Source organism: Phalangium opilio, unplaced genomic scaffold, assembly GCF_054372755.1.
Source record: "Phalangium opilio isolate 3A_F unplaced genomic scaffold, DU_Popi_V2 ptg000031l_1, whole genome shotgun sequence".
NCBI lineage: Eukaryota > Metazoa > Arthropoda > Arachnida > Opiliones > Phalangiidae > Phalangium > Phalangium opilio.
The window spans coordinates 3538502-3556452 of NW_028324158.1; the positions used below are offsets into that span (position 1 = coordinate 3538502).

The window sequence follows — 17951 nt, forward strand, 5'->3', positions numbered from 1 at the left end:
GAGCTCGCTTCGCATGTGAAGTCCCGGGTTCAATCGCCGGTATCTCCATTTCGCGGTTTTAGTCTAAAAGTATTTAATTTTACGATGATCTCTACTTGTACATCCGAAGGGGATATAGCTCAGTGGAAGAACGTTGGCTTTTTATGTGAGAAGTGCCGGGTTCGACCCCCAGTATCTCCATTTCGCGCCTTTTAGTCTAAAAGTATTTAATTTAACGATGATCTCTACTTGTACACTCGTCGGGGATATAGCTCAGTGAAAGAGCGCTTGCTTCGCATGTGAGAAGTCCCGGGTTCAACCCCCGGTTTCTCCATTTCGTCGGTTTTAGTCTAAAAGTATTTAATTTAACGATGATCTCTACTTGTGCACCCGAAGGGGATATAGCTCAGTGGAAGAGCGCTCGCTTTGCATGTGAGAAGTCCCGGGTTCGACCCCTGGTATCTCCATTTCGCGGTTTTAGTCTAAATGTTTTTAAATTTACGATGATCTCTACTAGTACATCCGAAGGGGATATAGGTCAGTGGAAGAGCGCTCGCTTCGCATGTGAGAAGTCCCGGGTTCGAACCCCGGTGTCTCCATTTCGCGGTTTTAGTCTAAAAGTATTTAATTTTACGATGATCTCTACTAGTACATCCGAAGGGGATATAGCTCAGTGGAAGAACGTTGGCTTTTTATGTGAGAAGTGCCAGGTTCGACCCTCGGTATCTCCATTTCGCGCCTTTTAGTCTAAAAGTATTTAATTTTGCGATGATCTCTACTTGAACATCGAAAGGGGATATAGCTCAGTGGAAGAGCGCTCGCTTTGCATGTGAGAAGTCCCGGGTTCAACCCCCGGTATCTCCATTTCGCGGCTTTAGTCAAAAAGTATTTAATTTAACGATGATCTCTACTTGTACATCCGAAGGGGATATAGCTCAGTGGAAGAGCGCTCGCTTTGCATGTGAGAAGTCCCGGGTTCGACCCCCGGTATCTCCATTTCGCGGTTTTAGTCTAAAAGTATTTAATTTTACGATGATCTCTACTTGAACATCCGAAGGGGATATAGCTCAGTGGAAGAGCGCTCGCTTTGCATGTGAGAAGTCCCGGGTTCGAACCCCGGTATCTCCATTTCGCGGTTCTAGTCTAAAAGTATTTAATTTTACGATGATCTCTACTAGTACATCCGAAGGGGATATAGCTCAGAGGAAGAGAGCTCGCTTCGCAAGTGAAGTCCCGGGTTCAACCCCCGGTATCTCCATTTCGCGGTTTTAGTCTAAAAGTATTTAATTTTACGATGATCTCTACTTGTACATCCAAAGGGGATATAGCTCAGTGGAAGAGCGCTCGCTTTGCATGTGAGAAGTCCCGGGTTCAACCCCCGGTATCTCCATTTCGCGGTTTTAGTCTAAAAGTATTTAATTTAACGATGATCTCTACTTGTACACTCGTCGGGGATATAGCTCAGTGAAAGAGTGCTCGCTTCGCAAGTGAGAAGTCCCGGGTTCAACCCCCGGTTTCTCCATTTCGTCGGTTTTAGTCTAAAAGTATTTAATTTAACGATGATCTCTACTTGTGCACCCGAAGGGGATATAGCTCAGTGGAAGAGCGCTCGCTTTGCATGTGAGAAGTCCCGGGTTCGACCCCTGGTATCTCCATTTCGCGGTTTTAGTCTAAAAGTTTTTAAATTTACGATGATCTCTACTAGTACATCCGAAGGGGATATAGGTCAGTGGAAGAGCGCTCGCTTCGCATGTGAGAAGTCCCGGGTTCGAACCCCGGTGTCTCCATTTCGCGGTTTTAGTCTAAAAGTATTTAATTTTACGATGATCTCTACTAGTACATCCGAAGGGGATATAGCTCAGTGGAAGAACGTTGGCTTTTTATGTGAGAAGTGCCAGGTTCGACCCCCGGTATCTCCATTTCGCGCCTTTTAGTCTAAAAGTATTTAATTTTGCGATGATCTCTACTTGAACATCGAAAAGGGGATATAGCTCAGTGGAAGAGCGCTCGCTTTGCATGTGAGAAGTCCCGGGTTCAACCCCCGGTATCTCCATTTCGCGGTTTTAGTCTAAAAGTATTTAATTTTACGATGATCTCTACTAGTACATCCGAAGGGGATATAGCTCAGAGGAAGAGAGCTCGCTTCGCAAGTGAAGTCCCGGGTTCAACCCCCGGTATCTCCATTTCGCGGTTTTAGTCTAAAAGTATTTAATTTTACGATGATCTCTACTTGTACATCCAAAGGGGATATAGCTCAGTGGAAGAGCGCTCGCTTTGCATGTGAGAAGTCCCAGGTTCAACCCCCGGTATCTCCATTTCGCGGTTTTAGTCTAAAAGTATTTAATTTAACGATGATCTCTACTTGTACACTCGTCGGGGATATAGCTCAGTGAAAGAGCGCTCGCTTCGCATGTGAGAAGTCCCGGGTTCAACCCCCGGTTTCTCCATTTCGTCGGTTTTAGTCTAAAAGTATTTAATTTAACGATGATCTCTACTTGTGCACCCGAAGGGGATATAGCTCAGTGGAAGAGCGCTCGCTTTGCATGTGAGAAGTCCCGGGTTCGACCCCTGGTATCTCCATTTCGCGGTTTTAGTCTAAAAGTTTTTAATTTTACGATGATCTCTACTAGTACATCCGAAGGGGATATAGGTCAGTGGAAGAGCGCTCGCTTCGCATGTGAGAAGTCCCGGGTTCGAACCCCGGAGTCTCCATTTCGCGGTTTTAGTCTAAAAGTATTTAATTTTACGATGATCTCTACTAGTACATCCGAAGGGGATATAGCTCAGTGGAAGAACGTTGGCTTTTTATGTGAGAAGTGCCAGGTTCGACCCCCGGTATCTCCATTTCGCGCCTTTTAGTCTAAAAGTATTTAATTTTGCGATGATCTCTACTTGTACATCCAAAGGGGATATAGCTCAGTGGAAGAGCGCTCGCTTTGCATGTGAGAAGTCCCGGGTTCAACCCCCGGTATCTCATTTCGCGGTTTTAGTCTAAAAGTATTTAATTTTACGATGATCTCTACTAGTACATCCGAAGGGGATATAGCTCAGTGGAAGAGCGCTCGCTTCGCATGTGAGAACTCCCGGGTTCGAACCCCGGTGTCTCCATTTCGCGGTTTTAGTCTAAAAGTATTTAGTTTTACGATGATCTCTCTTAGTACATCCGAAGGGGATATAGCTCAGTGGAAGAGCGCTCGCTTCGCATGTGAGAAGTCCCGGGTTCGAACCCCGGTGTCTCCATTTCGCGGTTTTAGTCTAAAAGTATTTAATTTTACGATGATCTCTACTAGTACATCCGAAGGGGATATAGCTCAGTGGAAGAACGTTGGCTTTTTATGTGAGAAGTGCCAGGTTCGACCCCCGGTATCTCCATTTCGCGCCTTTTAGTCGAAAAGTATTTAATTTTGCGATGATCTCTACTTGTACATCCAAAGGGGATATAGCTCAGTTGAAGAGCGCTCGCTTTGCATGTGAGAAGTCCCGGGTTCAACCCCCGGTATCTCCATTTCGCGGCTTTAGTCAAAAAGTATTCAATTTTACGATGATCTCTACTTGTACATCCGAAGGGGATATAGCTCAGTGGAAGAGCGCTCGCTTCGCATGTGAGAAGTACCGGGTTCGACCCCCGGTATCTCCATTTCGCGCTTTTTAGTCTAAAAGTATTTAATTTTGCGATGATCTCTACTTGTACATCCGAAGGGGATATAGCTCAGTTGAAGAGCGCTCGCTTTGCATGTGAGAAGTCCCGGGTTCAACCCCCGGTATCTCCATTTCGCGGCTTTAGTCAAAAAGTATTCAATTTTACGATGATCTCTACTTGCACATCCGAAGGGGATATAGCTCAGTGGAAGAGCGCGGGCTTTGCATGTGAGAAGTCCGGGGTTCGACCCCCGGTATCTCCATTTCGCGGTTTTAGTCTAAAAGTATTTAATTTTACGATGATGTCTACTTATACAATCGTAGGGGATATAGCTCCGTGGAAGAGCGCTCGCTTCGCATGTGAGAAGTCCCGGGTTCAACCCCCGGTATCTCCATTTCGCGGTTTTAGTCTAAAAGTATTTAATTTTACGATGATGTCTACTTATACAATCGTAGGGGATATAGCTCAGTGGAAGAGCGCTCGCTTCGCATGTGAGAAGTCCCGGGTTCAACCCCCGGTATCTCCATTTCGTCGGTTTTAGTCTAAAAGTATTTCATTTTACGATGATCTCTACTTGTACATGCGAAGGTGATATAGCTCAGTGGAAGAGCGCTCGCTTTGCATGTGAGAGGTCCCGGGTTCGAACCCCGGTATCTCCATTTCGCGGTTTTAGTCTAAAAGTATTTAATTTTACGATGATCTCTACTAGTACATCCGAAGGGGATATAGCTCAGAGGAAGAGAGCTCGCTTCGCATGTGAAGTCCCGGGTTCAACCCCCGGTATCTCCATTTCGCGGTTTTAGTCTAAAAGTATTTAATTTTACGATGATCTCTACTTGTACATCCGAAGGGGATATAGTTCAGTGGAAGAACGTTGGCTTTTTTTGTGAGAATTGCTGGGTTCGACCCCCAGTATCTCCATTTCGCGCCTTTTAGTCTAAAAGTATTTAATTTAACGATGATCTCTACTTGTACACTCGTCGGGGATATAGCTCAGTGAAAGAGCGCTTGCTTCGCATGTGAGAAGTCCCGGGTTCAACCCCCGGTTTCTCCATTTCGTCGGTTTTAGTCTAAAAGTATTTAATTTAACGATGATCTCTACTTGTGCACCCGAAGGGGATATAGCTCAGTGGAAGAGCGCTCGCTTTGCATGTGAGAAGTCCCGGGTTCGACCCCTGGTATCTCCATTTCGCGGTTTTAGTCTAAAAGTTTTTAAATTTACGATGATCTCTACTAGTACATCCGAAGGGGATATAGGTCAGTGGAAGAGCGCTCGCTTCGCATGTGAGAAGTCCCGGGTTCGAACCCCGGTGTCTCCATTTCGCGGTTTTAGTCTAAAAGTATTTAATTTTACGATGATCTCTACTAGTACATCCGAAGGGGATATAGCTCAGTGGAAGAACGTTGGCTTTTTATGTGAGAAGTGCCAGGTTCGACCCTCGGTATCTCCATTTCGCGCCTTTTAGTCTAAAAGTATTTAATTTTGCGATGATCTCTACTTGAACATCGAAAGGGGATATAGCTCAGTGGAAGAGCGCTCGCTTTGCATGTGAGAAGTCCCGGGTTCAACCCCCGGTATCTCCATTTCGCGGCTTTAGTCAAAAAGTATTTAATTTAACGATGATCTCTACTTGTACATCCGAAGGGGATATAGCTCAGTGGAAGAGCGCTCGCTTTGCATGTGAGAAGTCCCGGGTTCGACCCCCGGTATCTCCATTTCGCGGTTTTAGTCTAAAAGTATTTAATTTTACGATGATCTCTACTTGAACATCCGAAGGGGATATAGCTCAGTGGAAGAGCGCTCGCTTTGCATGTGAGAAGTCCCGGGTTCGAACCCCGGTATCTCCATTTCGCGGTTCTAGTCTAAAAGTATTTAATTTTACGATGATCTCTACTAGTACATCCGAAGGGGATATAGCTCAGAGGAAGAGAGCTCGCTTCGCAAGTGAAGTCCCGGGTTCAACCCCCGGTATCTCCATTTCGCGGTTTTAGTCTAAAAGTATTTAATTTTACGATGATCTCTACTTGTACATCCAAAGGGGATATAGCTCAGTGGAAGAGCGCTCGCTTTGCATGTGAGAAGTCCCGGGTTCAACCCCCGGTATCTCCATTTCGCGGTTTTAGTCTAAAAGTATTTAATTTAACGATGATCTCTACTTGTACATCCAAAGGGGATATAGCTCAGTGGAAGAGCGCTCGCTTTGCATGTGAGAAGTCCCGGGTTCAACCCCCGGTATCTCCATTTCGCGGTTTTAGTCTAAAAGTATTTAATTTAACGATGATCTCTACTTGTACACTCGTCGGGGATATAGCTCAGTGAAAGAGCGCTCGCTTCGCATGTGAGAAGTCCCGGGTTCAACCCCCGGTTTCTCCATTTCGTCGGTTTTAGTCTAAAAGTATTTAATTTAACGATGATCTCTACTTGTGCACCCGAAGGGGATATAGCTCAGTGGAAGAGCGCTCGCTTTGCATGTGAGAAGTCCCGGGTTCGACCCCTGGTATCTCCATTTCGCGGTTTTAGTCTAAAAGTTTTTAAATTTACGATGATCTCTACTAGTACATCCGAAGGGGATATAGGTCAGTGGAAGAGCGCTCGCTTCGCATGTGAGAAGTCCCGGGTTCGAACCCCGGTGTCTCCATTTCGCGGTTTTAGTCTAAAAGTATTTAATTTTACGATGATCTCTACTAGTACATCCGAAGGGGATATAGCTCAGTGGAAGAACGTTGGCTTTTTATGTGAGAAGTGCCAGGTTCGACCCCCGGTATCTCCATTTCGCGCCTTTTAGTCTAAAAGTATTTAATTTTGCGATGATCTCTACTTGAACATCGAAAAGGGGATATAGCTCAGTGGAAGAGCGCTCGCTTTGCATGTGAGAAGTCCCGGGTTCAACCCCCGGTATCTCCATTTCGCGGTTTTAGTCTAAAAGTATTTAATTTTACGATGATCTCTACTAGTACATCCGAAGGGGATATAGCTCAGAGGAAGAGAGCTCGCTTCGCAAGTGAAGTCCCGGGTTCAACCCCCGGTATCTCCATTTCGCGGTTTTAGTCTAAAAGTATTTAATTTTACGATGATCTCTACTTGTACATCCAAAGGGGATATAGCTCAGTGGAAGAGCGCTCGCTTTGCATGTGAGAAGTCCCAGGTTCAACCCCCGGTATCTCCATTTCGCGGTTTTAGTCTAAAAGTATTTAATTTAACGATGATCTCTACTTGTACACTCGTCGGGGATATAGCTCAGTGAAAGAGCGCTCGCTTCGCATGTGAGAAGTCCCGGGTTCAACCCCCGGTTTCTCCATTTCGTCGGTTTTAGTCTAAAAGTATTTAATTTAACGATGATCTCTACTTGTGCACCCGAAGGGGATATAGCTCAGTGGAAGAGCGCTCGCTTTGCATGTGAGAAGTCCCGGGTTCGACCCCTGGTATCTCCATTTCGCGGTTTTAGTCTAAAAGTTTTTAATTTTACGATGATCTCTACTAGTACATCCGAAGGGGATATAGGTCAGTGGAAGAGCGCTCGCTTCGCATGTGAGAAGTCCCGGGTTCGAACCCCGGAGTCTCCATTTCGCGGTTTTAGTCTAAAAGTATTTAATTTTACGATGATCTCTACTAGTACATCCGAAGGGGATATAGCTCAGTGGAAGAACGTTGGCTTTTTATGTGAGAAGTGCCAGGTTCGACCCCCGGTATCTCCATTTCGCGCCTTTTAGTCTAAAAGTATTTAATTTTGCGATGATCTCTACTTGTACATCCAAAGGGGATATAGCTCAGTGGAAGAGCGCTCGCTTTGCATGTGAGAAGTCCCGGGTTCAACCCCCGGTATCTCATTTCGCGGTTTTAGTCTAAAAGTATTTAATTTTACGATGATCTCTACTAGTACATCCGAAGGGGATATAGCTCAGTGGAAGAGCGCTCGCTTCGCATGTGAGAAGTCCCGGGTTCGAACCCCGGTGTCTCCATTTCGCGGTTTTAGTCTAAAAGTATTTAGTTTTACGATGATCTCTCTTAGTACATCCGAAGGGGATATAGCTCAGTGGAAGAGCGCTCGCTTCGCATGTGAGAAGTCCCGGGTTCGAACCCCGGTGTCTCCATTTCGCGGTTTTAGTCTAAAAGTATTTAATTTTACGATGATCTCTACTAGTACATCCGAAGGGGATATAGCTCAGTGGAAGAACGTTGGCTTTTTATGTGAGAAGTGCCAGGTTCGACCCCCGGTATCTCCATTTCGCGCCTTTTAGTCGAAAAGTATTTAATTTTGCGATGATCTCTACTTGTACATCCAAAGGGGATATAGCTCAGTTGAAGAGCGCTCGCTTTGCATGTGAGAAGTCCCGGGTTCAACCCCCGGTATCTCCATTTCGCGGCTTTAGTCAAAAAGTATTCAATTTTACGATGATCTCTACTTGTACATCCGAAGGGGATATAGCTCAGTGGAAGAGCGCTCGCTTCGCATGTGAGAAGTACCGGGTTCGACCCCCGGTATCTCCATTTCGCGCTTTTTAGTCTAAAAGTATTTAATTTTGCGATGATCTCTACTTGTACATCCGAAGGGGATATAGCTCAGTGGAAGAGCGCGGGCTTTGCATGTGAGAAGTCCGGGGTTCGACCCCCGGTATCTCCATTTCGCGGTTTTAGTCTAAAAGTATTTAATTTTACGATGATGTCTACTTATACAATCGTAGGGGATATAGCTCCGTGGAAGAGCGCTCGCTTCGCATGTGAGAAGTCCCGGGTTCAACCCCCGGTATCTCCATTTCGCGGTTTTAGTCTAAAAGTATTTAATTTTACGATGATGTCTACTTATACAATCGTAGGGGATATAGCTCAGTGGAAGAGCGCTCGCTTCGCATGTGAGAAGTCCCGGGTTCAACCCCCGGTATCTCCATTTCGTCGGTTTTAGTCTAAAAGTATTTAATTTTACGATGATCTCTACTTGTACATGCGAAGGTGATATAGCTCAGTGGAAGAGCGCTCGCTTTGCATGTGAGAGGTCCCGGGTTCGAACCCCGGTATCTCCATTTCGCGGTTTTAGTCTAAAAGTATTTAATTTTACGATGATCTCTACTAGTACATCCGAAGGGGATATAGCTCAGAGGAAGAGAGCTCGCTTCGCATGTGAAGTCCCGGGTTCAACCCCCGGTATCTCCATTTCGCGGTTTTAGTCTAAAAGTATTTAATTTTACGATGATCTCTACTTGTACATCCGAAGGGGATATAGTTCAGTGGAAGAACGTTGGCTTTTTTTGTGAGAATTGCTGGGTTCGACCCCCAGTATCTCCATTTCGCGCCTTTTAGTCTAAAAGTATTTAATTTTGCGATGATCTCTACTTGTACATCCAAAGGGGATATAGCTCAGTGGAAGAGCGCTCGCTTTGCATGTGAGAAGTCCCGGGTTCAACCCCCGGTATCTCCATTTCGCGGTTTTAGTCTAAAAGTATTTAATTTTACGATGATCTCTACTAGTACATCCGAAGGGGATATAGCTCAGTGGAAGAGCGCTCGCTTCGCATGTGAGAAGTCCCGGGTTCGAACCCCGGTGTCTGCATTTCGCGGTTTTAGTCTAAAAGTATTTAGTTTTACGATGATCTCTCTTAGTACATCCGAAGGGGATATAGCTCAGTGGAAGAGCGCTCGCTTCGCATGTGAGAAGTACCGGGTTCGACCCCCGGTATCTCCATTTCGCGCTTTTTAGTCTATAAGTATTTAATTTAACGATGATCTCTACGTGTACATTCGTAGGGGATATAGCTCAGTGGAAGAGCGCTCGCTTCGCATGTGAGAAGTCCCGGGTTCGAACCCCGGTGTCTCCATTTCGCGGTTTTAGTCTAAAAGTATTTAATTTTACGATGATCTCTACTAGTACATCCGAAGGGGATATAGCTCAGTGGAAGAACGTTGGCTTTTTATGTGAGAAGTGCCAGGTTCGACCCCCGGTATCTCCATTTCGCGCCTTTTAGTCTAAAAGTATTTAATTTTGCGATGATCTCTACTTGTACATCCAAAGGGGATATAGCTCAGTGGAAGAGCGCTCGCTTTGCATGTGAGAAGTCCCGGGTTCAACCCCCGGTATCTCCATTTCGCGGTTTTAGTCTAAAAGTATTTAATTTTACGATGATCTCTACTTGTACATCCGAAGGGGATATAGTTCAGTGGAAGAACGTTGGCTTTTTTTGTGAGAATTGCCGGGTTCGACCCCCAGTATCTCCATTTCGCGCCTTTTAGTCTAAAAGTATTTAATTTTGCGATGATCTCTACTTGTACATCCAAAGGGGATATAGCTCAGTGGAAGAGCGCTCGCTTTGCATGTGAGAAGTCCCGGGTTCGACCCCCGGTATCTCCATTTCGCGCTTTTTAGTCTAAAAGTATTTAATTTTGCGATGATCTCTACTGTTATAAAGTGAACTGAACTGAACTAAATTAAGTGAACTAAACTTTGTACTCTTTGTTAAAAAACGATGTGATAGTCCGTTCTGGGAGGAAGCTTATATAAGGGTTAACGAGGTGCGATGTCGACACTCTTGAATCTAATCATGAATAAATAAAGTTACTATACCACGCAATAAGTTGTCGTTAATCACAAAACGTAACATGGTGATAGAGGTGGGATATCATTAACGAAACACCACCCGCCTCGCGTTTATCAGTTTATATTTCGCGATCGCGTTCGCCAAGGGTTAAACCTAACAACGCTCGACGGAAAATAGGGCTGTCGCGTCTCCGGTTATTTATAACGTTTATCGCGGCAAGTCGGATATTTCTCTGTCGCGTCTCCGGTTATTTATAACGTTTATCGCGGCAAGTCGGATATTTCTTCGCATCTCCAGTTATCATGTCATCATTCAAGAGTCCCCCACCTTTCGTGCCCGGTAATGATCCCGCTACGGCATGGTGTGAATACAAGGAGGGGTATGTGATCTATGCTACAGCTGCCAAATTAGGCCTAGAAACAGTCGCGATACAAAGGGCCACGTTCCTGCACATCTTGGGCCCGGCGGGCCGCCGAATTCTCAAGACCCTACCCATAGTGGAAATCGACGACGATAGGACGGTGCAAGTAATTCTAAACGCTTTTGACGCCTATTACAAACCATACAAGAACCTGCTTTACTCGCGCTATTTATTTATGACGTCCGTACAACAAGAAAATCAGACCTTTGACGAATTCTTCACGGATTTAAAGGCCAAGGCCCACGAATGCGATTTAGCTCCTTTAACGGATACTCTCATAACAACCCTCCTGGTAGTGGGAATTCGGAACGAAAAACTACGGAAGGACCTCCTCGCCCGGCCAAATCTAACGTTAAATGAGGCCGTCACGCTCTGTCAAGCGGAGGAAACAGCGAGCGCCCAAGCAGATATTATGGGAGCCTCCACCAAAGTTTCTTCAAACAACGCAATGCCTGTACAGGTTGATGCCCTAAAACGTAGGAAATTTCAAAAACATCCAGGACGACAAGCCAGCCTGTCACAATCTCTCCCATACAAGCAAAATGCACGCCGAACGTCACAACGACTACATTATCCACCTAGACAGAGACAACAAGCAACTCTTTCTAGTTGTCCCAATTGCGGCACCCAGCATACAGGACGACCATGTCCTGCACGTTATTCGGAATGTTTGGGCTGCCATGCCCGAGGTCATTGGCGAATCAAGTGCCGACAAATACACGCTTTACAAGAAACAACGCCAAATCCGGAGAACGATCAACCACAACACAGCTATTATGAAGAATACGAATACCCTCAGTCTGACCCTCGGGAAGAAAGGCACCTTCCAGACCAATGGGAACAACAATCCACCGACAACTGCAGCGATCATAACGGCCAGCAAGAATATCTCAGCTATTGCCTCACACTTAGCACAAACCAACTGGTCCTACCTCAGCTCCTCACTGCGGCCCTACCTGATGACTACAAACGTAAAGAGGATGAAATATATGACCAGATATATCTAGAGGACCACCCCGTAACATTCAAGTTAGATACGGGCTCACAAGTTAATATCATCTCCAAGCAAATGTATGACACTCTACAGTTTCAAGCCCCGTTACGTCCACCGAAGCACACTGTTACTGCATACTCAGGACATATAGTGCCCATAATAGGCACAGCCGACCTACAATGCACCTCACACGCGACATCCACGAATTGCTCTTTCTACGTGTCAGCTGAAGACCGTACCCCAATCTTGGGAGCCGCTGCATCTTTTCAATTGGGCCTTATTGAGCACCACAGACATCCTCTGGGACCACCGCCACGCTCAATCAACAGTATAAACACCAAGCCTACGTTACCAACTCCGTCTAACATCATTTCTCTTACGGCGGAACAAATTATTCAACAATATCACACCATATTTGGCGACATAGGCAAGATACCAGGGACATATACTATCGATCTGAAACCCAATGCAATCCCTTATATCTCAGCAGCGCATAAAATTCCCATCGCACTTCAAAAGCCAGTACGCGCTGAACTTGAAAGGCTCCTACAAAGTGGGGTCATAGTCCCAGTTTTGGAAGCCACGGATTGGGTACACCCGATGGTCGTAGTCCCTAAAGCCAGGAACGAAGTCAGGATCTGTTTAGACCCACGTAAACTCAACAAATCTATCAAACGGACACCATTTCCAGTACCAACCTCACAAGAGATCTTTGCATCACTAAGCGGCTCCACGGTTTTCACAGTACTGGACGTCCAGAGCGCTTTTTGGCAAATTGCTCTAGATGAACAGAGCTCAAAGCTTTGTACATTTGCCACTCCGGAAGGACAATACCGTTTTCGCCGATTACCAATGGGCATCTCTACAGGGTCGGAGGTGTGCCAGGCAGCATTGAGAAGAATATACCCGGTCTCACAATTTCCGGAAGTATACATATCCACAGATGATTTCCTAATAGCGACTAAAGACATGACCTCCCATAATGAAAGCTTAATCAGAATTCTGGAGAGAGCATTGCAAACAGGACTCTGCTTCAGTCGCAAGAAGATCCAGCTGGCAGTATCCAGGATATCCTACATTGGCCATGTTCTAACACCAGAAGGGGTGGAAATCGATCCAGAAAAGACAAAAGCTATCGCTTCCTTACCACCGCCCGAAAACAAGGCCGCCCTGCAAAGTTTCTTGGGCATGATCAACTACATTATGAAGTTCATCCCTCATGCCACGGAAGACACCGCTCCCCTAAGGACGCTACTCAAAAAGGACACCATTTTTAAATGGGAACCTTCATACCAGCGACACTACGACAACCTGAAGAAATCTGCGACGTCAGCCCCTGTATTGGCGTTCTTCAACCCAGCTAAGCCAATCACTTTATCCGTCGACGCTAGCCAACACGGGGTGGGAGCCGTGTTACTACAGGACGACCATCCAATTGAATATGCGTCAACGACATTCACTCCCACACAAAAACGTTACGCCCAAATCGAAAAGGAATTATTAGCCATTGTATTCGCGTGCGAACACTTCAATTATTACATGGCAGGGACAAAAACGACGGTACACTGTTAGAAAAATGAGTCCAATGACTGTCCAAATTTGCACAAAGTAATCCAAATTTGGATGGCAAGTGATGTAAGGGTCCAAAAATGGTAGCTTTAATCCAAAAATGGATGCTTTCGATTCTAGGTGCTAAAACTATCCAAATTTGCACAAATAGTCCAAAATTTGGGTGGGAAGTGATGTAAGGGTCCAAAAATGGTAGCTTTAATCCAAAAATGCATGCCTTCGATTCTTGGTGCGAAACCCATCCATATCTGAACATAAACACCCTAGACTCGAACAAAGAGGGGTTAAGGTATATAAAAGGGTTAAGGTAAAAAGGGGGGAGCGAAATGATACTTGAGGATCACCTACATAAATATTTACCTATTTCTCATCAATCATTTCTCTTTATTGATAAGCAATTGCAGAAGTTAACGTAAAACACTGACACGTTAGATACAAAGCCTCTCCCCAGAAAGGTAAAAATCCACTCCCCTACAATATTTCAGAAAGTCACGCTTAAAACATCTTTTGGTCATTTACCTCAAAACGACTTCTTTGTTCCGTTTTTATTTACTAACGATATCAATACTCGTCACACATTAACTTTGGAAAGAGCTTCATGGTACTGTACAGTCTTTATTACTCGCTTTAAATAAACTGTGAAATATATCCAGTGTATTGACTTCACACCCAATCATCCTTACTCGTCCTATATAAACTTTGACTACGGATTTTTTGGTTAAGATAGGTTTTTCTCAAATATTTTATTAAAATTATTTGATATTATTTATTTTTATCGAGAGTTACTTATCATACTTTTAGTTGTATCGTTTTAAGAGAGGTTTTCCCTATTATCATTTGAACCTAGCTAATATTGACGTTTGACTCCTAGAATATACCTCTTTCACGAGTGTCTAAAAGACCACAAAATGGTGTAGTTAGATTGGGGATGACTGAAAAGAGAATAGTGGTCAGTGTACTTGCGATTGTACAGTTTTCCAATATTCCATAATTCCGTTAACTGTGAATTTTGAATACTTAAACTGTGAAATTGAGAACACTTTTGTTCAGATTAGGAATCTGCGAAAGCAATATCTTGGGGTGTAACAACAGACAGACAGGCACACACGAAGACAGATGGATGCGTCGAGAACAGAACATCTCCATAGCATACATCACTTGGTGAAGTAAAGAATCTAGCATCCATATTGGCTTCATATGAGCCCAATATCTTTCGACATTTGTTCAGTGTTATTTAGGTATTACACCAATATGGGCTAGGTATTACACCAATATGGGCTCGATATTAGTTGAATATGGGTTCAATATTAGTCCAATATGGGCTCGATATTAGTCCAATATGGGCATAGATGGGCACTATCATATCATTTGATAGTTTTACCACTTGATACGATAGAAAACTAAATCTGCCCCTATCAAAGTATCAATTTTGATAGTTATTTTCGAGAAAAATTTGAATTATAATGATCGATTGAGTTTGATAGCTTAGAAAGTGCACTCGAAGTTGATATGATTCATTGATTCGTTGAAATCTTCTAGAGAAAAATATCGATTCTCAACGTGATCTGGCTACTAACCCCATCTTTTAGAAATCATAAAAAATGATAGGCATTATTCCTTGAGAAATAAATTGATTCTTTGAGTGAGTTTATTTGGCGACATCTGTTTTCTGATTTCATTTTAAAAAATTATGTGCTAATCTTTGATAGGCAATTTTGATAGTTATGAAAATTTCTGGAAAGATAAGTCGTTTTTTGAATGATATCGAAGTTTTTAATATATTTGAACGTTAGCAAGTGTAGGTTTATTCTATAAGAAGATTCTGTACTTGGTGGTCATTATAACCCTCTCAAACAAAAAAAAAATAAATAAAAATAAAATAAACGATGGTTCAACAGTTCAAACTGTGAAGACGGAGCTTCTTGTATATAGAAGCTCCGTGCTGTCACTGATGTGAACGACTACTCGAGGAGGAAGAACGATTCCACGAAATCATCCAAACGTAGAATTAGATAAATTAAAGTGTAGATTTTCTGATTTTTATTACCCACAGTTTTAATTGCAATTTTTGCCTTTAATTATTATTAGTTAACCGTTTATAGTAGATGGTTTAGATTAAATCAAGGGCGAATAATTTGAAAAAGTTTGGATAGTAGCTTTTGAACTATAGACAGTTAAAAGTCAAACTTGAGAAATGAGATTATGGAAATTATATGAATATATGAAAATATTAGAAATTCTACAAAATCAGGAAATATCAGGAATCGATTAAACAGAGTAAAAGTAGGTAGAGCCCAAATCAGTTTGATCGAAAACAATCAAATTTAAAGTCCGGAAATTAAATAATCGATTAATTTAGTCGTTCCTAAAGATTTCAATTTGATTTGATAGGCAAAAAATCTATCTAACAATGAGAGCCAATCTAACATATTGAAGGAAGATTTGATAGTTTCACCATCTATGATTTGTTGAGAGGGAAAAAATCTATCTAACAAATAATGCCCGTCTAAAATATAGCTAGAAGAATTGATAGTTTCGCCAAATATGATAGTTTGAGAGGAAAAATATCTATCTAACCAGCAGTGTCAGTCTAAAATATAGTCAGAAGAGTTGATAGTTTCGCTATCTATGATAGTTTGAGAGGAAAAATATCTATCTAACCAGCAATGTCAGTCTAAAATATAGTCAGAAGAGTTGATAGTTCCGCCATCTATGATAGTTTGAGAGGAAAAAAATCTATCTAAGAAGGAGTTCCACTCTAAAATATAGCCAGAAGAATTGATAGTTTCGCCATCTATGATAGTTTGATAGGAAAAAAATCTATCTAAGGAGGAGTGCCCAACTCTGAATATGGGCTCGATATTAGCCCAATATAAGCTCGATATTAGTCCAATATGAGCTCGATATTAGCCCAATATGAGCTCTATATTAGGCCAATATGAGCTCGATATTAGTCCAATATGAGCTTGATATCGTTTAGAAATTTGTCCAATCTTGTCTTGAATTTAGTCCAATATTGGCTTGATATTAGTCCAATATTGGCTTGATATTAGTCCAATATTGGCTTGATATTAGTCCAATATTGGCTTGATATTAGTCCAATATTGGCTTGATATTAGTCCAATATTGGCTTGATATTACTCCAATATTGGCTTGATATTAGTCCAATATTGGCTTGATATTAGTCCAATATTGGCTTGATATTAGTCCAATATTGGCTTGATATTAGTCCATTATTGGGAGGATACTAGTACATTTTTGCCCACTTGCGTAAAAATTGGATAACATCCTGTCCATTTCTGGGTAATTGTTGATCCCTTAATAGATGATTCTGGATCCAATTTTGGATGAGACTCCAAATCTGGCTTATCATTTGACCGTCCCTTTTTGGACACAAATTACGTTATCCAAAAATAGACGAAAAACTGTGCTGTCTCAGAGTCAGCCGTTTGGATCCATTTACATCCAATTTTGGACAACATTTTTTAACAGTGTACAAACAGACCATAATCCCCTGATTGGTCTCCTTCAAAAACCACTACATCAAATCACTCCCCGGCTACAGAGACTGACAATGCGCCTCTTCCGATACCAATTCGATCTAACGTATGTACCCGGCAAACAACTACTAATCGCAGATATGTTATCTAGAGCTCCGCAAGACAATACCTTGATTGACACTGCCAATCTGGAAGGACCCTACGCGGCCGTGCACGAAATTGTAACACTACCAGATGATGTCCAAAGGCGGTACCAACTAGCGACACAGAACGACCCCATCATACAGCAAATTATCACGTATATAAAGGAAGGCTGGCCAAAGCAACAAAAGGCTTTACCACAAGAATGTAAACCATATTGGCCCTATCAAGACGAACTTCATACAACACAAGGACTAATGTTTCGTGGGTCTAGACTTGTCATCCCTAAAACCATGCAGCAGGAACTCCTTTCTAAAGTCCATGCCACACACCAGGGTATCAATTCCTGCATTGCTAAGGCGAAACTTAACATCTTTTGGCCGAACTTAATACAGGATTTAACTACATTCATACATGCCTGCACCATATGCGCCAGCCGTCATAAAGCAAACCCCCCAATGATGATGACGCCTCACCCGACCCCATCTCTACCATGGGAAATGGTGGGAACTGACCTTTTTCAAGTGGGAAATCAACATTACATCATCTTGGTAGATTACCTATCACATTTCGTCGAGGTACAACAACTATCGTCAACCAACTCGCAAGCCGTAATAAATTTCCTGCGACCAAACTTCAGCAGATATGGACCTCCGCAGAAATTACTTTCCGACAATGGCCCACCATTCAACTCGCACCAGTTTAAACTATTTATGGCAGAATGGGGAGTCAGTCATGTCACTTCCTCGCCATACTATCCACAATCGAACGGATTAACGGAGAGAACAATCCAGACGATCAAGAACTCCATCATAAAGGCCAAACTAAGTGGAAAGGATCTCTCCGCAGTATTATTGGAATACCGAACCACCCCGAAACATAATCGCCCATCACCAGCAGAACTCAGCATGGGTCGAAGACTTAGAACACCCTTGACTACGACCAACAATGCCTTGAAGCCACACTACCCTCTTCAGGAAGCGAGACGCAAGATTATCAAGCAACAACAGAAGATGGCAACAAATTTCAACACAAGACGTACGTCACCACTACCAGCCCTACACACAAATCAGGCCGTCTACTATTGGGTAGGACAGCGAAAATGGCTTCAGGCCACTATAATAGCACAAGGTCCAGAGCCACGTTCCTATGTAATTCGAACGCCCGAAGGTCAAACTC

The 17951-nt window shown here is 43.3% G+C and overlaps 1 protein-coding gene and 50 non-coding genes across 51 annotated transcripts; all 51 read left to right on the forward strand.

Annotated features, from left to right (window-relative positions):
• The first annotated feature begins 374 nt into the window (after positions 1-374).
• On the forward strand, positions 375-446 carry TRNAA-UGC (transfer RNA alanine (anticodon UGC)). The gene has a single exon. It is a non-coding gene; the product is annotated as a tRNA-Ala (tRNA).
• Positions 447-506: 60 nt separating this feature from the next.
• TRNAA-CGC (transfer RNA alanine (anticodon CGC)) lies at positions 507-578 on the forward strand. The gene has a single exon. It is a non-coding gene; the product is annotated as a tRNA-Ala (tRNA).
• Positions 579-771: 193 nt separating this feature from the next.
• TRNAA-UGC (transfer RNA alanine (anticodon UGC)) lies at positions 772-843 on the forward strand. Its single transcript has one exon. It is a non-coding gene; the product is annotated as a tRNA-Ala (tRNA).
• A 60-nt stretch (positions 844-903) lies between these two features.
• On the forward strand, positions 904-975 carry TRNAA-UGC (transfer RNA alanine (anticodon UGC)). The gene has a single exon. It is a non-coding gene; the product is annotated as a tRNA-Ala (tRNA).
• A 60-nt stretch (positions 976-1035) lies between these two features.
• On the forward strand, positions 1036-1107 carry TRNAA-UGC (transfer RNA alanine (anticodon UGC)). The gene has a single exon. It is a non-coding gene; the product is annotated as a tRNA-Ala (tRNA).
• A 190-nt stretch (positions 1108-1297) lies between these two features.
• TRNAA-UGC (transfer RNA alanine (anticodon UGC)) lies at positions 1298-1369 on the forward strand. Its single transcript has one exon. It is a non-coding gene; the product is annotated as a tRNA-Ala (tRNA).
• A 60-nt stretch (positions 1370-1429) lies between these two features.
• Positions 1430-1501, forward strand: TRNAA-CGC (transfer RNA alanine (anticodon CGC)). Its single transcript has one exon. It is a non-coding gene; the product is annotated as a tRNA-Ala (tRNA).
• Positions 1502-1562: 61 nt separating this feature from the next.
• TRNAA-UGC (transfer RNA alanine (anticodon UGC)) lies at positions 1563-1634 on the forward strand. The gene has a single exon. It is a non-coding gene; the product is annotated as a tRNA-Ala (tRNA).
• A 60-nt stretch (positions 1635-1694) lies between these two features.
• On the forward strand, positions 1695-1766 carry TRNAA-CGC (transfer RNA alanine (anticodon CGC)). The gene has a single exon. It is a non-coding gene; the product is annotated as a tRNA-Ala (tRNA).
• Positions 1767-1960: 194 nt separating this feature from the next.
• Positions 1961-2032, forward strand: TRNAA-UGC (transfer RNA alanine (anticodon UGC)). Its single transcript has one exon. It is a non-coding gene; the product is annotated as a tRNA-Ala (tRNA).
• Positions 2033-2222: 190 nt separating this feature from the next.
• On the forward strand, positions 2223-2294 carry TRNAA-UGC (transfer RNA alanine (anticodon UGC)). The gene has a single exon. It is a non-coding gene; the product is annotated as a tRNA-Ala (tRNA).
• A 60-nt stretch (positions 2295-2354) lies between these two features.
• Positions 2355-2426, forward strand: TRNAA-CGC (transfer RNA alanine (anticodon CGC)). Its single transcript has one exon. It is a non-coding gene; the product is annotated as a tRNA-Ala (tRNA).
• Positions 2427-2487: 61 nt separating this feature from the next.
• Positions 2488-2559, forward strand: TRNAA-UGC (transfer RNA alanine (anticodon UGC)). Its single transcript has one exon. It is a non-coding gene; the product is annotated as a tRNA-Ala (tRNA).
• A 325-nt stretch (positions 2560-2884) lies between these two features.
• Positions 2885-2956, forward strand: TRNAA-UGC (transfer RNA alanine (anticodon UGC)). The gene has a single exon. It is a non-coding gene; the product is annotated as a tRNA-Ala (tRNA).
• A 59-nt stretch (positions 2957-3015) lies between these two features.
• TRNAA-CGC (transfer RNA alanine (anticodon CGC)) lies at positions 3016-3087 on the forward strand. The gene has a single exon. It is a non-coding gene; the product is annotated as a tRNA-Ala (tRNA).
• A 60-nt stretch (positions 3088-3147) lies between these two features.
• Positions 3148-3219, forward strand: TRNAA-CGC (transfer RNA alanine (anticodon CGC)). The gene has a single exon. It is a non-coding gene; the product is annotated as a tRNA-Ala (tRNA).
• Positions 3220-3412: 193 nt separating this feature from the next.
• On the forward strand, positions 3413-3484 carry TRNAA-UGC (transfer RNA alanine (anticodon UGC)). Its single transcript has one exon. It is a non-coding gene; the product is annotated as a tRNA-Ala (tRNA).
• Positions 3485-3544: 60 nt separating this feature from the next.
• TRNAA-CGC (transfer RNA alanine (anticodon CGC)) lies at positions 3545-3616 on the forward strand. The gene has a single exon. It is a non-coding gene; the product is annotated as a tRNA-Ala (tRNA).
• Positions 3617-3677: 61 nt separating this feature from the next.
• TRNAA-UGC (transfer RNA alanine (anticodon UGC)) lies at positions 3678-3749 on the forward strand. The gene has a single exon. It is a non-coding gene; the product is annotated as a tRNA-Ala (tRNA).
• Positions 3750-3941: 192 nt separating this feature from the next.
• On the forward strand, positions 3942-4013 carry TRNAA-CGC (transfer RNA alanine (anticodon CGC)). Its single transcript has one exon. It is a non-coding gene; the product is annotated as a tRNA-Ala (tRNA).
• Positions 4014-4073: 60 nt separating this feature from the next.
• TRNAA-CGC (transfer RNA alanine (anticodon CGC)) lies at positions 4074-4145 on the forward strand. Its single transcript has one exon. It is a non-coding gene; the product is annotated as a tRNA-Ala (tRNA).
• Positions 4146-4206: 61 nt separating this feature from the next.
• Positions 4207-4278, forward strand: TRNAA-UGC (transfer RNA alanine (anticodon UGC)). Its single transcript has one exon. It is a non-coding gene; the product is annotated as a tRNA-Ala (tRNA).
• Positions 4279-4734: 456 nt separating this feature from the next.
• Positions 4735-4806, forward strand: TRNAA-UGC (transfer RNA alanine (anticodon UGC)). The gene has a single exon. It is a non-coding gene; the product is annotated as a tRNA-Ala (tRNA).
• A 60-nt stretch (positions 4807-4866) lies between these two features.
• On the forward strand, positions 4867-4938 carry TRNAA-CGC (transfer RNA alanine (anticodon CGC)). The gene has a single exon. It is a non-coding gene; the product is annotated as a tRNA-Ala (tRNA).
• A 193-nt stretch (positions 4939-5131) lies between these two features.
• Positions 5132-5203, forward strand: TRNAA-UGC (transfer RNA alanine (anticodon UGC)). The gene has a single exon. It is a non-coding gene; the product is annotated as a tRNA-Ala (tRNA).
• Positions 5204-5263: 60 nt separating this feature from the next.
• TRNAA-UGC (transfer RNA alanine (anticodon UGC)) lies at positions 5264-5335 on the forward strand. The gene has a single exon. It is a non-coding gene; the product is annotated as a tRNA-Ala (tRNA).
• A 60-nt stretch (positions 5336-5395) lies between these two features.
• On the forward strand, positions 5396-5467 carry TRNAA-UGC (transfer RNA alanine (anticodon UGC)). The gene has a single exon. It is a non-coding gene; the product is annotated as a tRNA-Ala (tRNA).
• Positions 5468-5657: 190 nt separating this feature from the next.
• Positions 5658-5729, forward strand: TRNAA-UGC (transfer RNA alanine (anticodon UGC)). Its single transcript has one exon. It is a non-coding gene; the product is annotated as a tRNA-Ala (tRNA).
• Positions 5730-5789: 60 nt separating this feature from the next.
• On the forward strand, positions 5790-5861 carry TRNAA-UGC (transfer RNA alanine (anticodon UGC)). Its single transcript has one exon. It is a non-coding gene; the product is annotated as a tRNA-Ala (tRNA).
• Positions 5862-5921: 60 nt separating this feature from the next.
• Positions 5922-5993, forward strand: TRNAA-CGC (transfer RNA alanine (anticodon CGC)). The gene has a single exon. It is a non-coding gene; the product is annotated as a tRNA-Ala (tRNA).
• Positions 5994-6054: 61 nt separating this feature from the next.
• Positions 6055-6126, forward strand: TRNAA-UGC (transfer RNA alanine (anticodon UGC)). The gene has a single exon. It is a non-coding gene; the product is annotated as a tRNA-Ala (tRNA).
• A 60-nt stretch (positions 6127-6186) lies between these two features.
• Positions 6187-6258, forward strand: TRNAA-CGC (transfer RNA alanine (anticodon CGC)). Its single transcript has one exon. It is a non-coding gene; the product is annotated as a tRNA-Ala (tRNA).
• A 194-nt stretch (positions 6259-6452) lies between these two features.
• TRNAA-UGC (transfer RNA alanine (anticodon UGC)) lies at positions 6453-6524 on the forward strand. Its single transcript has one exon. It is a non-coding gene; the product is annotated as a tRNA-Ala (tRNA).
• Positions 6525-6714: 190 nt separating this feature from the next.
• On the forward strand, positions 6715-6786 carry TRNAA-UGC (transfer RNA alanine (anticodon UGC)). Its single transcript has one exon. It is a non-coding gene; the product is annotated as a tRNA-Ala (tRNA).
• Positions 6787-6846: 60 nt separating this feature from the next.
• On the forward strand, positions 6847-6918 carry TRNAA-CGC (transfer RNA alanine (anticodon CGC)). Its single transcript has one exon. It is a non-coding gene; the product is annotated as a tRNA-Ala (tRNA).
• Positions 6919-6979: 61 nt separating this feature from the next.
• Positions 6980-7051, forward strand: TRNAA-UGC (transfer RNA alanine (anticodon UGC)). Its single transcript has one exon. It is a non-coding gene; the product is annotated as a tRNA-Ala (tRNA).
• Positions 7052-7376: 325 nt separating this feature from the next.
• On the forward strand, positions 7377-7448 carry TRNAA-UGC (transfer RNA alanine (anticodon UGC)). The gene has a single exon. It is a non-coding gene; the product is annotated as a tRNA-Ala (tRNA).
• A 59-nt stretch (positions 7449-7507) lies between these two features.
• TRNAA-CGC (transfer RNA alanine (anticodon CGC)) lies at positions 7508-7579 on the forward strand. Its single transcript has one exon. It is a non-coding gene; the product is annotated as a tRNA-Ala (tRNA).
• Positions 7580-7639: 60 nt separating this feature from the next.
• Positions 7640-7711, forward strand: TRNAA-CGC (transfer RNA alanine (anticodon CGC)). The gene has a single exon. It is a non-coding gene; the product is annotated as a tRNA-Ala (tRNA).
• Positions 7712-7904: 193 nt separating this feature from the next.
• Positions 7905-7976, forward strand: TRNAA-UGC (transfer RNA alanine (anticodon UGC)). Its single transcript has one exon. It is a non-coding gene; the product is annotated as a tRNA-Ala (tRNA).
• Positions 7977-8036: 60 nt separating this feature from the next.
• TRNAA-CGC (transfer RNA alanine (anticodon CGC)) lies at positions 8037-8108 on the forward strand. Its single transcript has one exon. It is a non-coding gene; the product is annotated as a tRNA-Ala (tRNA).
• A 193-nt stretch (positions 8109-8301) lies between these two features.
• Positions 8302-8373, forward strand: TRNAA-CGC (transfer RNA alanine (anticodon CGC)). Its single transcript has one exon. It is a non-coding gene; the product is annotated as a tRNA-Ala (tRNA).
• A 60-nt stretch (positions 8374-8433) lies between these two features.
• On the forward strand, positions 8434-8505 carry TRNAA-CGC (transfer RNA alanine (anticodon CGC)). The gene has a single exon. It is a non-coding gene; the product is annotated as a tRNA-Ala (tRNA).
• A 61-nt stretch (positions 8506-8566) lies between these two features.
• Positions 8567-8638, forward strand: TRNAA-UGC (transfer RNA alanine (anticodon UGC)). The gene has a single exon. It is a non-coding gene; the product is annotated as a tRNA-Ala (tRNA).
• A 323-nt stretch (positions 8639-8961) lies between these two features.
• TRNAA-UGC (transfer RNA alanine (anticodon UGC)) lies at positions 8962-9033 on the forward strand. Its single transcript has one exon. It is a non-coding gene; the product is annotated as a tRNA-Ala (tRNA).
• Positions 9034-9093: 60 nt separating this feature from the next.
• Positions 9094-9165, forward strand: TRNAA-CGC (transfer RNA alanine (anticodon CGC)). The gene has a single exon. It is a non-coding gene; the product is annotated as a tRNA-Ala (tRNA).
• Positions 9166-9225: 60 nt separating this feature from the next.
• On the forward strand, positions 9226-9297 carry TRNAA-CGC (transfer RNA alanine (anticodon CGC)). The gene has a single exon. It is a non-coding gene; the product is annotated as a tRNA-Ala (tRNA).
• Positions 9298-9358: 61 nt separating this feature from the next.
• TRNAA-CGC (transfer RNA alanine (anticodon CGC)) lies at positions 9359-9430 on the forward strand. Its single transcript has one exon. It is a non-coding gene; the product is annotated as a tRNA-Ala (tRNA).
• Positions 9431-9623: 193 nt separating this feature from the next.
• TRNAA-UGC (transfer RNA alanine (anticodon UGC)) lies at positions 9624-9695 on the forward strand. The gene has a single exon. It is a non-coding gene; the product is annotated as a tRNA-Ala (tRNA).
• A 193-nt stretch (positions 9696-9888) lies between these two features.
• TRNAA-UGC (transfer RNA alanine (anticodon UGC)) lies at positions 9889-9960 on the forward strand. The gene has a single exon. It is a non-coding gene; the product is annotated as a tRNA-Ala (tRNA).
• A 54-nt stretch (positions 9961-10014) lies between these two features.
• On the forward strand, positions 10015-12956 carry LOC149689807 (uncharacterized). Its single transcript, XM_089869591.1, has 2 exons — positions 10015-12489; positions 12552-12956. Exons 1-2 carry the CDS (start codon positions 10450-10452, stop codon positions 12837-12839), a joined length of 2328 nt encoding a protein of 775 aa, XP_089725717.1. The 5' UTR covers positions 10015-10449; the 3' UTR covers positions 12840-12956.
• The last annotated feature ends 4995 nt before the right edge of the window (positions 12957-17951 follow it).